This window comes from Glandiceps talaboti, chromosome 9 (genome assembly GCF_964340395.1).
Source record: "Glandiceps talaboti chromosome 9, keGlaTala1.1, whole genome shotgun sequence".
NCBI classification, from domain to species: Eukaryota; Metazoa; Hemichordata; class Enteropneusta; family Spengelidae; genus Glandiceps; species Glandiceps talaboti.
In genome coordinates this window covers 10,319,614-10,337,554 of record NC_135557.1, presented here as the reverse complement: position 1 = coordinate 10,337,554, position 17,941 = coordinate 10,319,614, and the positions used below count along the sequence as shown (strand labels likewise).

General features: G+C 35.6%; 1 protein-coding gene across 1 annotated transcript in view; it reads right to left on the bottom strand.

The window, feature by feature from the left end:
• Window positions 1-3,461: 3,461 nt before the first annotated feature.
• LOC144439781 (neural cell adhesion molecule 1-like) overlaps window positions 3,462-17,941 on the bottom strand; it is a 65,175-nt gene continuing 50,695 nt past the window's right edge. Inside the window, exons 6-14 of the mRNA XM_078129013.1 lie at window positions 15,926-16,078; window positions 15,294-15,556; window positions 13,759-13,909; window positions 12,130-12,317; window positions 11,111-11,204; window positions 9,485-9,658; window positions 8,804-8,932; window positions 8,104-8,231; window positions 3,462-7,663 (exon numbers count right to left, since the gene is read on the bottom strand). Coding sequence (XP_077985139.1) covers window positions 7,376-7,663; window positions 8,104-8,231; window positions 8,804-8,932; window positions 9,485-9,658; window positions 11,111-11,204; window positions 12,130-12,317; window positions 13,759-13,909; window positions 15,294-15,556; window positions 15,926-16,078 — 1,568 coding nt within the window. The 3' untranslated portion in view covers window positions 3,462-7,375. The remainder of the gene's footprint in view (window positions 7,664-8,103; window positions 8,232-8,803; window positions 8,933-9,484; window positions 9,659-11,110; window positions 11,205-12,129; window positions 12,318-13,758; window positions 13,910-15,293; window positions 15,557-15,925; window positions 16,079-17,941) is intronic.

Here is a 17,941-nt window from a genome sequence, read left to right as displayed (position 1 = left end):
CTGTAGACTTAAGAATGGCTATCGTTACACTATACTGCTATCCTAACTGTAGCCTACCTGTAGACTTAAGAACGGCTATCACTACACTATTCCACTATCCTAACTGTAGCCTACATGTAGACTTGAGAATGGCTATAGTTACACTATACTGCTATCCTAACTGTAGCCTACATGTAGACTTGAGAATGGCTATAGTTACACTATACTGCTATCCTAACTGTAGCCTACCTGTAGACTTAAGAACGGTTATACTGCTATCCTGAGTGTAGACTTAAGAATGGCTATCACTACACCTTTCTGCTATCCTAACTGACATTTTGAATTTTTGAATTTGCACTCCTTTCCAATTCAAAATGTCAGTATGATTAAAATGACACAATCAAGTTCTCATGTTTCATTTACTTAAGTCGTAATCAGTACATTGGATTTTTCACAAGCTGTTTTATTAACTCTGAATACAAGTAAAATGAATCAGAATGTATTCCCATGGAAACAACAACTCAATAAAAGTTAACATTCACTGAAAAATAATGTTTCATTTTCCAACACCATAGGCACAGCCTCACTTAACAAATGGACTTATAACAGGTTTATAATGCACAAGCAGTTCCACTTTATGTATAGTTATTAGTAGTGGGTGGCACTAATATAATTAGAATAACAAAGAATGCACTGTTTCTTGCCAAGCTGGTACTGAATTGTTAACACTACCCATGGAAGCAAGTGCTAATGAATTAAAGGGAAACTTCCCTGCCTCTTCTAGACTGGGAATGTCGCTAGCAGAAAGGGCTGTACTGATATCTACTGAATAATGTACTAGAATATCTTTTGAACTATGCCCCGAGGCTGTCATAGAAACACAGAGCATCTAAGTAATACGTCAACAAATGATTAGCTGTATGTAGTCAACAATGAGGGCGCACTGTACAATGACATTTCGAGTACAATTATGTGGTAGATATCGGTACATACAAAACAGTCCTTAATAGTGACTCTACCGAGGCTGTAGAAAGTGTATGCCGTTTCCCTAGTGCTTGTACTCAATTCAGTGGTACTAAGTGACACTGGTAGTGCATAAAATAAGTTTAAACTGAATAACTCTACTCTTTTATTTACTAATATAATGGCTGTAACTGTACCCTGATACAATAAGAGGTACTTTGTTAGTTGCTTCCCGTGAAGGAACGTCATGTACTCCTTGAGACAGGTAAGGCTTTCAATATCCTTCATTATGTTATAATATTTGAGAGGCAGTCAAGAAACACGGTAATAACTGACTATCTCATCAAAGCCTACTGAGAAATACAGAGACTTGACTACAAGCAAATACATACTACAAGTGAAGTACATCTACCCTTCACCCATTCTTGCAAGCCAGAGCATGCATTTCTGTTGAAACGAAATATGGATACCTCTTGGTGGGTACGTTTTAGACGGCACTGTACAAGATTTTACCCACAACTCTCCCTGATTTGTACTGTTGGACATCAACTCATTGAAGTCAGACAAATCTCACCTGTGTACACGATTTTGTATGAATATTTTTGCCATTTTCAAAACGTAGAATTGACACTGATGAGTTTCTGAATATATATTTTCATTGGTTTTGGTATCAATGATTTATTGTAGAAGGAGTAGCAATTTTAGAAATTTGTCACCAGATTTTCTTGAAAGACATGCAAAATATTTTCCACAAAACTAAGGAAAATATATGCACCTGTTATGACTTTGCCAAAGATATAGATTTATTTGAATAGGTATGACAAAAGAAATTTACATACTAAAACACATCATACACACTGTCTACCCAAGTTATTGATACTTTGACATTGAAAAGTGTGTTATTTACAGTACATGTTTCATTTACTTGTTAGCACATTTTATGCAAAATTTAGAACTTTATTTTTGATTCCCCAAACGTACTTTTGTTACATATTAATTAAACGTAATTACTATGCTTAAAATGTTGGCAAATATGGGTTATTGAAGAAGTTATAAAATAAGGAACTTCCAAGCATACCAATCAGAGAGAGTTGTGGGTAAAATATTGCACAGTGGACGGTGCCATAAAGAGGCCTGTGGTGCATGATGTTGCCCTTCACACCCTGGTAAACAATCCTTGTCAGAAAGACAAGTTCTATAGTTACAGCTGACCTCTAGGTGGCAGTATGTTGTTTATAGCCCTACAAGGGGCGCATTCAATTTGCACAATCATGATTGTGATTAATCTGATGTCATCTTTGGAAATGAGGTTGTAAACAAAACACTCAATCACAATCATGATTACTTGCATGTAGACATTTCAAAAAGTTTCATACATTTCCAATAAATTAAATGATTTTGTTACATCGTTAAAATGATTACACTGATAACAAATTACTAATCTGACCACATAATTTATTTACATCCTGTTCTCTGTCATTTATAACTTGCCATCAGCATGATCCCCATAATGATATACTATATACTATTACGTTGTCCGCCATCTTGTAATCATGGTTCGGGGCATGATTACTGTGATTAGCAATAATGATTATGATTGGTATTTATCAAACCGTGAAACCATAATTGTGATTGTGCAAATCAGACATGCTCCAGGCTCCTCAAATCAATTAAATGAGTGCTGGCTGATAGGGTGACATGACCCATCGTATCTGACAGATAATATGGTAGTCTGTAAGGTACGCCGTGACGGTGCGCCCTCAAACATCGGCCAACCCCGAGGCCGGTGAGGGCGAAACGTCACGACGTATCTTACAGTCTAATAATATGGTAGTAGGATCAGAAATTACAGATGTTACGTATTTTGATCGAAAGCTTTCAAGTTGAACTGCTTGTGAGTTTTTAACTTTTTTTGTAATTCATTAGATCTAAATATATTGGTCATACATCTGACAAAGTCTAGTCTATCTGTAAACTTGACAACGGCTATCACTATACACTAGTCTGCTATCCTAACTAACATTTTGAATTTTTGAATTTGCGCTCCGTTCCAATTCAAAATGTCTGTAAGGATAGTGGAATAGTGTAGTGATAGTTTTTAAGTCTACAGTTAGGCTAGACAAAGTTCTGATAAAGTTTTGATAATTAATACAACTATAATAATTGTGCCTACTTTTTGCCTGTGCCAATAGAAGACTTGTCAGATTGTTTGTTTGTTTGTTAGTGCTTGCTTTTTTGCAAGGTTGTCCCACAACAGTAATTGTAACAGGCAAAATGTGACGGCAGTCGTCTGATTCACACATGCATGCCTTGGGGTCCCATGCTACACTGCACTAGCCACTTACTTGGGATGCTCAAATAAAACAATTTTCATGCATTGATTTACAAGACTTTTTCTCAAAGGGAACTAATGTCATCCATAAAGCCAAATTCAACATAGCCAACCTGTAGAAATGCAGGCCTAACACTACTACACAATTGCCACTATCCTAACTGACAGTTTGATTTTTTTTAGCTGAAATAGTGTAGTAGTGTCAGCCCTTCAAGTCTACAGGTAGGCTAAATTCAACATGATGGTCCCAATTTATGTAGACGAATAAATATCATTATAATTAGTGTGAAGTTTGTAGGGGTAAGAGCTTACATAATGATCGCAAAGCGACACATTTGTCTTTATCAGCAAGAAAAATAGACAAAAAATCATCCAGACATGCATATTGGACGACCACTAAAACTTTAATATTATAATTATGAAATCATTTCCTGACAGAAAAATACCATTTGACAGTCACTTACATTTACATATATGAGAAATACTTGCACTCAAATTACACCATTAAAATAGTTATAATTGTCAATTTTGAATTGACTACATTTTTTCTCTTTTCTTCACTTTAACACTAATAAAGTCAAACATAAACTAACGCCGAAAGTAAACTATGTAATTATCCGATTTGAAATTATTCTGAACATTTACTGAAATTGGGCTACATCCTCTCCTGTTATATCATGCAAAACACCTGTCTAAATATTTCGTTTATTTCAATTGAATCATTTGCTTTGAGTGTTTTTTTACAGTGTTTTTGCTAAGGTTGGGGAACCCCTGTAACAGAAAGCAGGAATGGGGTAAAAGTGGCAATGTTACCTACCCATAGAAGCTATCGTAATATTGTTTGGAACCTTAATCCTCTTTCCCCACAAGGTGTATTTCTTAGTACAAAAGTAAGTACAAATTTGGAGAAAGAGGATTTTAATACAATAACTTGGGAATCATGGTATGTTTTGTACTTACTGCCCTTAGCAAAAAACGCTGTTTTTCATACAGAGATTTGATAATTTTTGTATAGTTTTTTTAAATATCACACGTACCCACCAATAATATAAAACTAAAGGTACAAAATTAGAATTATGGAATCGCTAAGACTGAAAAAATTCATTGTAGTTGCACCCTCCTGTACTTAACCATTTAGCTTATATGGTTAATGCTACATGCTATCTGCAAATGGAACGTACATGTATTTTTGAAACAGTTTTGTTAGGTATAATGCCTTACTTATGATATTGTTCACCATGTGATGTACTGAATCACCTTGTGGGTAAACATATTTGTGTAGTTGTAAAAACATAATACAGTGCAATAAATCCAATAAAAATGATTTTTGGGTCCGCACCCAAATATCGGCACCCCAGTGAATTACACTTTCAACTTATTTTACTGTTCTTTTGGTATGTATATATATTTGCAGAATTTTAAGTAATATTATTTTCGGTTGTCTGATCGTAGAAAATTGTACATAATTGTATTGTAATCGTAGTCCGAAGTGGATGAGCGTCGACAACGATAAATTTTTCAGTCTTGCAATAGTAGTAATCTGGTGCTAACATTACAGAACATTGTAAACATTACAAGTACATACACATTTCTCAATAAAAGTAAAATAACACTCTGAACGACAATATGTAACAGTCGTGTCCTGTCTACGAATAAACATCTGTTGCATAGATACTTGTAGCGCAAAGTGACAGATTTTTAGCTCATGAATATTCATCACCCGTTGAAATACCCTGAGGAGAGGTGTTGCGATTCTTCCAACATTTTTTTTTCAATTTGTGCTATCGAAGACAGCTATTCTGATTAGGACACATTATCACTTACTGCTGGGATGTCCTCTCAAAGTACTATTTAACTTACTAGGATACTATAATGTGTATGTATTTGCATTTAAGTCAAGCAAAATTGTACATGCGGCAGTTGCATTGAAATACACAGACAACCATGTATCAAAAACTAACTTCAAAAAAATGGAAATAAACAGACATGACACTATTGATGGGGAAGTCTTGAAACTATTCTTCCAAACTTAATAGACTAACTTCAAAAAATGGAAATGAGCAGACATGATAGGGGGGGGGGGGGGTCTTGAAACTATTCTAACAAACTTAATTCTTTATGTAAAACATAATAAGTATATGTATATAGTATACTTAACATATACATAACTTTTTTTTGTATCCTATCTATACCTTCACGTAACTATAGCAACACTTAATTGAGTATGACACTTTTAATTTTCTTCACTACGTTCTTCATCTTGGAGCTAACTATCAATAATGAAATAAACTTTAAAAAAAAAGCCTCTGTTAAGATACACCGTTATAATGAAATATGAAAATTGTGATGTAGTGTAATGAATTGTTTGTTATTACTTGGTTATATACTTCAGTAGTGTACCACTGTGTTAGTGCTACACAGAGTCATCATACTATTTGGGTGTATTTCATTGCTGTAGGTTTGATTGTTCTAACAGAATTATAATGTAGCAAATTTGTGGATTCAACTTTTTGGTAGAATTAGAAAAATTATGGATTCAGCTCTGCTTGATTTAGCAATTTGTGGATTCAACTTTTTGATGGATTTAGCAAATTGTGGATTCGGCTCGGGTGGATTTAGCAAGTTGTGGATTGTACTGTTTGATGGATTCCGCTCTGGTGGATTTAGCAATTTGTGGATTCAGCTCTGGTTTATTTAGCAATTTGTGGATTCAGCTCTGGTTTATTTAGCAAGTTGTGGATTAAACTGTGGTTTATTTAGCAAGTTGTGGATTAAACTCTGGTTTATTTAGCAATTTGTGGATTAAACTCTGGTTTATTTAGCAATTTGTGGATTCAACTGGTGGATTTAGCCATCTGTGTAGTAACTATTCAGTGGAATGAACTCCAATCTGATTTCAGTAAAAATTGTCATAACTTTTACACAATTTGGATTGAATTATACAGGCTAATAAGAATTATATATTTAATCAAAAAATAAAGTGAAAACACCACTTTTGGAAGGCTGACAAACGATTTGAACTTATACATATATATCTAGTTTATAGGTTTAGTACTGCACACACCTTAACTATAGTATACAACTGAGGGACTACACTAATGGTGAATGATAAAACGGTACTAGGGTAAATCTGGGATAACTATTATTACAAGTAAAGTAGGCGTGATAAAATTGACATTTCAACAATGAGAAATAACCTAACTATTGGAGGCAATAGGGAACTTGCAAACCCGCCATGTTGAATGTTGCACTATGGGAAATGTGATAATAAATACTAATCAAATAGTATTGTAAACAGTAATGTTACATTGTTTGTAACCACAAATGATCAATTCATAGTCACCCTGACTATTGTGGGAGGTTTATTTTATCGGTTGCTCCAGATTAGGTATTACAATAACCACAGATAATCCCATAGTCCATTGCGTCTGAGCATGCTCAGTCTGGATTGCAAGTTCTCTATTGAGACAGCTTCCTTGTGGGTTGATGTTGTAGGACCGACCGACCCATGGATAAATGGAAAAGAGCATTTCAAAACAGAGGTAAACTTTATACACGAATTAACAAAAACAGACAAAGTTGTTACAATGTTGTCAATTAGACAGTGACAGATATTTCAGATCACGGCAGTTTTTTTTTTTTTTTTTCGTTTTGTTTTTCGCGGTACGAGATAGGCAAAGTGTGTGTTGTTTTACTTTCTTGTGTTGTTATTACAGCTGGTACAAGAATATGGTTTTTGGGTTTGAGATTGTTGTTGAAGAATGTGTTCTGTCGATTTCTCAGTGTTGTTACCGTTGGTATCATGATGTGTTTTTCAGTTTGACATCGCTGAAGAATATGTTGTGTCAATTTCGTAGTTGTGTTACGGTTGGTTCTACGAATTGTTTTTCAGTTTGAGATTGTCGAAGAATGTGTTGTGTTGATTTCTCAGTGTTGTTACAGCCGGTGCCATGATGTGTTGTTCGAGACAAAGATTGTCAAAGAGTTTATTGTGTCAATTTCTCTGTGTGTGTTCTTACGGCTTGTACTACGATGTGTTTGTTTTCAAAAAATATTGACCCGGTACTTTCTCCTCTGTTGTTGTAAACTGAGCTGAGTTCACTATGTCCTAAAAATATTGAAAGCGCAGAGAACACACAGTAGGATGAGTGAGGTACAAGCTTTCGACATGAACGCCGCATCTCTGTTATCGTATTGCGGATCACCCGAATTCTTGCCTTCAGCTGTCAGTATATCTATCGTGGCTTGGTCACTAGTGCCGACATCGTTGACTGCTCGGAGTTCTATTCTATATCCAGTGTTCGGCTTGAGTTTGGTGATTTCATATTCAGTTGTGGTTGGTGGGATGTCGTTGATAAGTTTCCAAAGGCTTTTGTCGCTGACAGTGTTCTATGCAATAAAAGATATGAATAAATGTGTTACTGTTAGTTAGTATCTTGATAACAAAATTTAGTTGTGGCTGGTGGGATCTTGTTTACTGGTTTTTAAAGACTTATAGCACTGATAGAATTCTATCAAATGACATGTGACATTTATTGGGAAGGTAGCCAATTACAAGTGTGTGAAGATCCACTTCAACTTCAATGTATACTACAAACCTGGTAATTTTCACTAAAGACTTAGTTTTGCTCATTTCATAGAAAACAAAGCCATACAAAATAAAGTGACTAAAATGCCACCTTCTACATGGACACAGTGTACCAATCTTGTAATTAGTAAAAAAAATAACTTTTGAGAATTTGTTGAAGACAGCAAAAAAAAAAATTTCCAGTGGTGAAAATATTTAGGTTTACAGTATTTCATAAACACTGTTTAGTATATAGACTTACCTCTCCATAGGTGAATGTATAGGATGTGATTTCTTTACCGCCATCATCTCCAGGCATCCATTCCAAAGTATAAGAGTTCTGTGAGTCTGATTTAGCTGGACTTATTACCATTGGTGACTGGGGTTTACCTGCAATGTATTGAGGGGCAAAATGTCAGGGTATTTTTTGTGAAGGACAGATCTACAAGAATGGTGAACACTGGGGTTTACCTGCAATGTATTGAGGAACCAAATGTCTTACTTGTTGTAAAGGTGAGATCTGCAGGAACATAGGGAGAAGAGGGCACCAACTATGTAATACTATAGATACACATCTGTATTCAAGCTAAGGAGTTGAAGGGGAAAAACCACTCCAGGAAATACCAGTATTTTCATCACATATGAAATAACATTTCCATTCTTTATTATAATAATAAACCATAGAAAGACATGTTGACCTCTTTAATTGTAAGTAGAACAAAGACTAACTGCTATCAATGACAGAGATGCATTTTACTGATAAACCCAGGGTACAATCAGGTGACAACAATCCCACTGAGCAGTACGTGCACAGCCACCCAGCCACCCACATGATGTTGTATGAGATAGTGTTCAGTCAGATACATCTAGGAAATGGCAACAGCTACATAGTGTATTTATAGGAACATTTTTACAACATATAATACAATGTTTAGTAAACAGGATAAGTGTGTAAAACTTACTGTAAGATTTAGTTGTAAATAATATTGGTGGTTCTGATAATTCACTATAACCCACTTTATTACTGCATTGTACTTTCATGGTATATTCCAGTCCTCCTTCTAAGCCACTGAACGTTACTTCTACTCCAACTGAAGACAAGAAAAAAAAGTGTAGTTAATTTCATAGTATACACTTTCTAGACCTTCTAAGCCATTGAATGTTACTTCTATGCAGTCAATGATGGCCAACAGTACAAGGATATTCTAGTAAATTTATTTGGTTGATATTGGTACATACAAAACACCTAATAGTGATGCTCCCGAATACTATGAGAGAGTCTACATGTATATGCAGACAGTCCCTCCCCAGGCCACATCTGCATATATGCAGACAAGTTTACCCATTTGCATAAGCCCAATTTTCACATCTTCACCTCATATCTGGGTAATTAATATTTGTTTGACAATATATATGTAATGGGTGGTTAAAGAAAAAAGGATTGGTTGTATGTTTTATTATTCCTTTCAAGTTACAATTGATAATTGTAGAGTATGTAAGGTCCTCCTCTGTAGTGGAAAAAGTCATTGGCCTAGGGAGTCTTTTGAATGAAAAGTCATTGGCCTAGGGAGTCTTTTGAATTAAAAGTCATTGGCCTAGGGAGTCTTTTGAATTAAAAGGTTAAATATTGCTCATTCTCTTACCTCCTTCAAATATCTGTTGTCGTTCTCGTCCAGCGCCATCAATACCTTCTGTGACGAATACTTTACAATATTCAATAGGCCATCCGCCATGGTTTTCTGGTTCGTGTATTATAAATGTAACACTGGTGGGACCTGTTGATAGGACATCTATCTTGGATGGTGCTTCTGGTACGTCTAAAATAGAAACAGGATAACAAAGAGTGGTTAACTCTAATACACACCCTCAGACAACTTACAGCTAAAATGATGTAGGCTTCGCTTGGTGTTTCACTCATGGGACATGACATTTAATACACACCCCTCAGACAACTTCTAATGCAAAAGAAACAATTACATAGGTGCCGTGTACAGTGGGGGATGTAGAATTAGTCAAGTTGATATGTTGATTATCAGTTAGAAAATAAACAATTGCAGCCGTTAAATTCATCAAGTCCACGAGTGATGTTTTTATTAGAAGCCAGTTTCTACTGCACTGTGAAAGAATAGCAATGCTTATCAGTGTTCAATGTGATTGGGCAAAGGATACAGCTGTGTTTATTGTGTCTCTGTTGTTAGTCTAGAGTTGAAATATATCTCTGTCAAAAATGTAATGTCCCATGAGTGAAACACCTACATCATTTTAGCTGTAATGTCCCATGAGTGAAACACCAAGCCTACATCATTTTAGCTGTAATGTCCCATGAGTGAAACACCAAGCCTACATCATTTTAGCTGTAATGTCCCATGATTGAAACACTAAGCCTACATCATTTTAGCTGTAATGTCCCATGATTGAAACACTAGGCCTTCATCATTTTAGCTGTAATGTCCCATGAGTGAACACCAAGCCAACATCAGTTTAGCTGTAATGTTCCATGATTGAAACACTAAGCCTACATCATTTTAGCTGTAATGTCCCATGAGTGAAAACACCAAGCCAACATCATTTTAGCTGTAATGTCCCATGAGTGAAACACCAAGCCTACATCATTTTAGCTGTAATGTCCCATGATTGAAACACTAAGCCTACATCATTTTAGCTGTAATGTCCCATGATTGAAACACTAGGCCTTCATCATTTTAGCTGTAATGTCCCATGAGTGAAACACCAAGCCAACATCAGTTTAGCTGTAATGTTCCATGATTGAAACACTAAGCCTACATCATTTTAGCTGTAATGTCCCATGAGTGAAAACACCAAGCCAACATCATTTCAGCTGTAATGTCCCATGAGTGAAACATCAAGCCTACATCATTTTAGCTGTAATGTCCCATGAGTGAAACACCAAGCCCACATCATTTTAGCTGTAATGTTCCATGAGTGAAAGCCCAAGCCTACATCATTTCAGCTGTAATGTCCCATGATTTGAACACCAAGCCTACATCATTCTAGCTGTAATGTTCCATGAATGCAACACCAAGCCTACATCATTTTAGCTGTCATGTTCCATGAGTGAAAGCCCAAGCCTACATCATTTCAGCTGTAATGTTCCATGAGTGAAAGCCCAAGCCTACATCATTTTAGCTGTAATATCCCATGAGCGAAAACAAAAATCGCACACCATTTCAGCTGTAATGTCATACACCCTGTCGAACAGTATTGAATCACCCGTGGGTATAAACACAACAAGTATTTGGATTACTTACATGTTTGTTCTAGAATTATAGTGTATTCTACAGTATCTATTTTGTTTTCTCCTTTACACATGTAATCTCCAAAGTTGTTTTCCTGTGATGTGACCTGTCAGTAGAAAAGAAAATATAATCTTCACTGATCACGAAAAATCGTGCGTATTAATATTATACACAATGAAAGAATATTGATATCACATAGATAGATTTAGTCAAGTGATGTGCATACCATATATATATATCGTCTTATCTTGTAGTTATGAAGTTCTGCACGTAGAGCTTTATTTGCAGAGATTAGGTACATTATATTTATAAATCTTTATTAATTTATTCTAAATATTATTATAAATTAGTAACTGCAACGTGATAATAAACATATCCAGCATGACATCTATCATTTTGTTTGGTTTGGAACTGATTTCTTATATGCTAATGTTGATTGTTGATGTGTAATTTTGGCCTACTACATGTCAAACCAAAATCTGCTGTCAATAGCGCCCCCAATGGCCAAAGTATACAATCTTTTGTTTTTTATGATAACTAGAATATGGTGTAATTATCACAATGCATATTGCCTGTGCCAGTGGCAACAAACACTGTACACTGCAGTATACATACTTACTGCTACTGTGATTCTGTTGCATTAGTTATGGTGTTGCCAACAAGAATTTTAGTTTTTACATATCAAAACTTGCCATGTAACTTTGGGAAAGGGTGATTTTCAAGGAATGCTATGGGTACAGAATGATTCTGGCACAAATCTGAGGTTAAATAGCACCCCTAGTGGCGAAACTGTGTAATCCTTTGTCTTTATGATAACACGAATATTATATATACATGTACTACTACTAGACATCAGTGGTGTATTAATTTAGCTAGGGCAATACAGGGCATGCCGAGTCTGTGTATTTGCTGCTATTGTGCTTCTGTAGAGAATGTATATAAACTAATTTCTTGGAATACAGTATTAGGCAGTCAGTAGTGTATCAATTTAGTTTGGACATCAAAGGACACAATGCAGTGTGTATACTTACTGTTATTGTACTTCTGTAGGTATTAAAACCTATTTCTCTAAATGTTGCGTTGGTCAGAGTTTTACCATAGTGTTCCCATTCTATAGTGGGTTGTGGAAAACCAATTACAACACAGTGAAGATCTACTGTGTTACCAATCCATGAACGGACTGTGGATGGGGTCAGTGTGGTATCAATGTATGGGGCATCTGAAATTGGGAAAAAAGTAAAACTTAGTTCAGAAATATAGCAAATGGAACGAATCCATGAATGAACTGTAGATGGGATCAGTGAAGTATTGATGTATGCGGACTGTGGATGGAGTCGGTGCAGTATCAACGTATGGGGCATCAGAATTTGGGTAAAAAAGTAAACTTAGTTCAGAAATATAGCAAATGGAACGAATCCATGAATGAACTGTAGATGGGATCAGTGAAGTATTGATGTATGCGGACTGTGGATGGAGTCGGTGCAGTATCAACGTATGGGGCATCAGAAATTGGGTAAAAAGTAAACTTAGTTCAGAAATATAACAAATGGAACGAATCCATGAATGAACTGTAGATGGGATCAGTGAAGTATTGATGTATGCGGACTGTGGATGGAGTCGGTGCAGTATCAACGTATGGTGCATCCGAAATAGGGAAAAAAGTAAAATTTGATGATAAAATATACAGCAAAGGGAAGGATTTGTAAGTAATGAATCCATGAACGGACTGTAGATGGAGTAAGTGTGGTATAGATGTATGGTGCATCTGCAAATAAGGAAAATACTATTTCATTGACCAAAGAATGTCAAGACCAATAGATTAAAGTGATGTCATCACCTGAAGTTTTCCTATAAACCTTTGCAGGAAATCTCCAAAATTGCTGAACACATAGTCAAGTTCAGTAGGATTTTTTTACAAGATTTCAAAGTTGAATAAGTTAAAGAGGTGCTATTTTATCATCCAAATCATATGAAAGTTAATAGTAATGATAAACACTACTAAAGGTAGAAATAAGTCTGACTGGACTTTTTCCTTTAAATTGATAGCAGTAATCAATACAAGTGTACTAAAGGCAGAAATAAGTCTGACTTGACTTTTCCTTTAAGTTGATAGCAGTAATCAATACATGTGTACTAAAGACAGAAATAAGTCTGACTGGACTTTTCCTTTAAGTTGATAGCAGTAATCAATACAAGTGTACTAAAGGCAGAAATAAGTCTGACTTGACTTTTCCTTTAAGTTGATAGCAGTAATCAATACAAGTGTACTAAAGGTAGAAATAAGTCTGACTTGACTTTTCTTTTAAGTTGATATCAGTAATCAATACAAGTGTACTAAAGGTAGAAATAAGTCTGACTGGACTTTTCTTTTAAGTTGATAGCAGTAATGAATACAAGTGTACTAAAAGTAGAAATATGTCTGACTGGACTTTTCCTTTAAGTTGATAGCAGTAATCAATACAAGTGTACTAAAGGTAGAAATAAGTCTGACTGGAGTTTTCCTTTAAGTTGATAGCAGTAATCAATACAAGAGTACTAGAGACAGAAATAAGTCTGACTGGAGTTTTCCATTAAGTTGATAGCAGTAATCAATACAAGGGTACTAAAGACAGAAATAAGTCTGACTGGACTTTTTCCTCTAAATGTCTTAGAATACTTACGTTCTACATTGAGATAGTAATCCTTAGAATCTCTGCCAGCATAGTTGGTTGCCTCACAAGTGTAGATACCAACCTCATCACTTGTCACTCCAGTAATGTATAATAACAATACACCATCTCGTTCATCAATCTCCATTCGGGGATTGGATGGCTGTTAAAACAACAGGAGACAACAAGCTTAGAGAAGGCAATATCATAAATGGGGAACACTTACAAGACGAAGCCCTCAGATCAGTTTTTGAGGTAAGTTGGTATTGCCAGTATTATTTTTTCAACAATGAGTATAACAACATGCAATCAACTTCAATAACTTCCATTTATGGATTAGATGACTGTCAAATCAATTAGTTTATAGACTCAGAGTTCTAGGAAATGTCATAAATCTAGAACTCTTGTATAGCTACAGGTTCACACCCCAGATCAGTTGTTGAGGTAAGTTGGTATTGCTAGTGTTGCTGTACCACTGCAGATTAATTACATTTGTTTAAATACAATGGAAGTCAGTTGATTTGATACAATAATTTGTCTGGCTCAACAAAAATCTTACTAACATGTTCAACTTACTATATTTATTGTGGTTCACATTCACACACACATCTGCACATACATACATGCATGCATACATACATACATACATACATACATACATACATACATATGTACATACATACATATATATATATATATATACATACATAAAGACAGACAGACACTTCATTTATAAAACACTACATAACCTCTCACTTTTGTTATGCGAAAAATCTTGTGACATAAAGATTCTATAGGCCTACTTACATTTTGTACAATGCACCCCTTATGTCACTCATAGTTTACTTACAATGCACCCCTTATGTCACTCATAGTTTACTTACAATGCACCCCTTATGTCACTCATAATTTACTTACAATGCACCCCTTATGTCACTGATAGTTTACTTACAATGCACCCCTTATGTCACTGATAGTTTACTTACAATGCACCCCTTATGTCACTGATAGTTTACTTACAATGCACCCCTTATGTCACTCATAGTTTACTTACAATGCACCCCTTATGTCACTCATAGTTTACTTACAATGCACCCCTTATGTCACTCATAGTTTACTTACAATGCACCCCTTATGTCACTCATAGTTTACTTACAATGCACCCCTTATGTCACTCATAGTTTACTTACAATGCACCCCTTATGTCACTCATAGTTTACTTACAATGTACCCCTTATGTCACTGATAGTTTACTTACAATGCACCCCTTATGTCACTCATAGTTTACTTACAATGCACCCCTTATGTCACTCATAGTTTACTTACAATGCACCCCTTATGTCACTCATAGTTTACTTACAATGCACCCCTTATGTCACTGATAGTTAACTTACAATGCACCCCCTATGTCACTCATATTTTTCTTGACTGAGAGAAAAAACATATTGAGGAATAATAACTTGACAATGTGCACCTCTAAGTTAATACTCTTTCAACTATTTACTTTTTCATCTACAGTGTTTTGAAATATTTTGTTACTTTTTTACCTGTGAACCATAATAAAGTTCTTCGTTGTTCCATTTCCACTTCAGTTCAGGTGTTGGACTACCATCAATAACTGTGCAGCCAAAAAACACATCAGTGCCTTCTTCCGCAGTTTTGTTCTGAGATGGGCCAACTTTAGGAAAAGTATGGACCAATAGGAAAGCTGATGCTTCTATGTCAGCGATAGGATTCTCAGCTAGGCAAGTGTATGTTCCTTGGTCATCTTTATCCAGATTAAGTATGGTTAACACAGTGCTATCTGTAGCTATAAGGAAAATATAAAGTTATGCAGATGTTACAACATTTATATAAAATAGAATTTTATTGCAGCTGGGTTACAAACAGTATTACTATCCACATCTATAGGAATATAGAAAGTTATGTAGATATTACAGAATTTATAAATATAGAGTTTTATTGCAGCACTGAAACACAATGACAATGTGTAACAGACAGTTAAAACAAACAATGGTAAAATACAATCCTTACCACAGAAACTAAACTGTAACAAGATATACCCAAATGAAGTAATGTCCACAGTGATCATGGATCTCATTTTAGTGAACAGCGCCCTCAAACAACAGATTAACACCATTTCTATAAAGCATCACAGAAAGATAGAATGTAAACTTACTTATTGAGTATTTTTCACTTGCTGTAATTTCTTCGCCGCCAAATTTCCATTTTAAATTTGGATCAGGCATACCGATAGCATCACAACGGAACTGAGCTGAGTTGCGTTCAACATTGCTGGTATTTTCAGGTACTTGTATAAATGTAGGAAGTTCTGAAATAGGAAAGAACAGGTTTTAGTACCGGTCCACATGATAGGATAGACCTGCACACGATCCTCGAGGTAAAAACAATTGTATGATAATATAAACGCATAGTATGCATATTTATTTGCTGCAATGTTTGTTATTCTTGTCAGCCAGAACACACATTTCTGTAGACTGTAAGATACATCGTGACGTTTCACCCTCACCGGCCTCCTCTCACACAGTAGGTAGGGATTAACCGATGTGTGAGGGCGCCCCATCACGGCGTACCTTACAGAGCACACATTTCTGCTACAGCAATGAAATATGAAGAACCCTCATGGCAGGTATATTTCAGACGGCGTCGTAAAGAAGTCTGTGGGTTTTTACGATGTTGGCGTTTGTGTGTTGTTTTGTTTTTCTCTTTGCTCTTTTCTTTTTTGTATGTCTCATGTGGTTTTATAATAATTCCATACATGATGCCATCTCACAAATGACATATTATACTAACTTACGGTGGCACAAGCTGAGTTTATAAGATTTTTACTCATTTCAAGTGATAATACTTGCATAATAAACTTACTTAAACTATTTTAAACTGATTTTAATGTCAGTGCACACTTTCTATAACATTACAACTATCGTCTGACATTGTTAAAACAGTTAATTGCATAGTTGGGATTTCCTGAACATTTTTTGATACGTATGATAAATTGTAGTCTGTAAGGTACACCATGACGGGGCGCCCTCACACATCGGCCAACCCCTACCAGAGGGTGAGAGGAGGCTGGTGAGGGTGAAACATCACAACGTATCTTACAGTCTAGATAAATTGCATCATTGGATAATTTACATATGTGAACTATAAGTGAATTCATCAGTCACTATGTACTACATAACAAATCTTGAGGTCTAAAATAACTTGTGATTGATTTTGTTTGACATAATAATGGAACACATGGTTGATGTGTTGGAAACCAAAACCAATCTGTATTTCTGTCAGACATTACACAGGTCAAATCTACCTATAAGCTCACCAGATTTCATCAAATGAGGTGTGGTACAAGGTATGTAAATCCATACAAAGTTGACTATATATTTCATCTAGGAGTGCATTTAATCATTAAATACATGGAACTGATGACTGTAAAACACATTTATTATACACTGTAGTACTTTTTTTTTGGTGAATTTTGACAGACAGCATGATGTCAGGGAGTTCGTTAAAAAGTCAAAGGTCAAATTGCAGACATGTAACTTGATACTTGTTTTGCATATTGACTGCTTCAGTGTTCGTTGAACAAGGTAACATGTCGTACCAAGCCCTCTTGTAATATCGGGTGCCCTCTTGATAGATGGTAAATCCGGCCTCTATCAAATTACTCCATTTTCTACTGAAATGCTGTCAAAACAGCCACCAGACCCCAGATTCTCCCGTCCAGGTTTCTAACTTGAAATTTTGGAGGCGGCTAGTCTCTGAGCGTTCTTGTTAAAGTAGAACGTTCTTTAGGAAAACAATTACTGTGAACTTATTGAAGTAGCGTTTTGATGCTTCCAAGTTCTTCCTAAGCAAAGTAACAAGGTGTGAAAACATCTTACTGAATGCTTAACATGTTTATTGACTCATCAGAGTTCTTCAGCTATCAAGGGTGCCAAGTCCTCCTGTAATTTCCCCGAGGTCCCTAATCGGTGTAAATCATAAAGCCATTGTATAGGGGCTCGACTATAACTCAATTATGCGAGGGCTTGCTCATGATCAAATAGAACGAATCACAGTCCAGACTACTTCATTTTCTGCAAAATGGTATCAGAAATGGTCATCAGATCCATAATTCACTCTTCCTGGTCTTAATTAACTCAATCGCTACAAATGCTGAAAGTGTTAATTACTG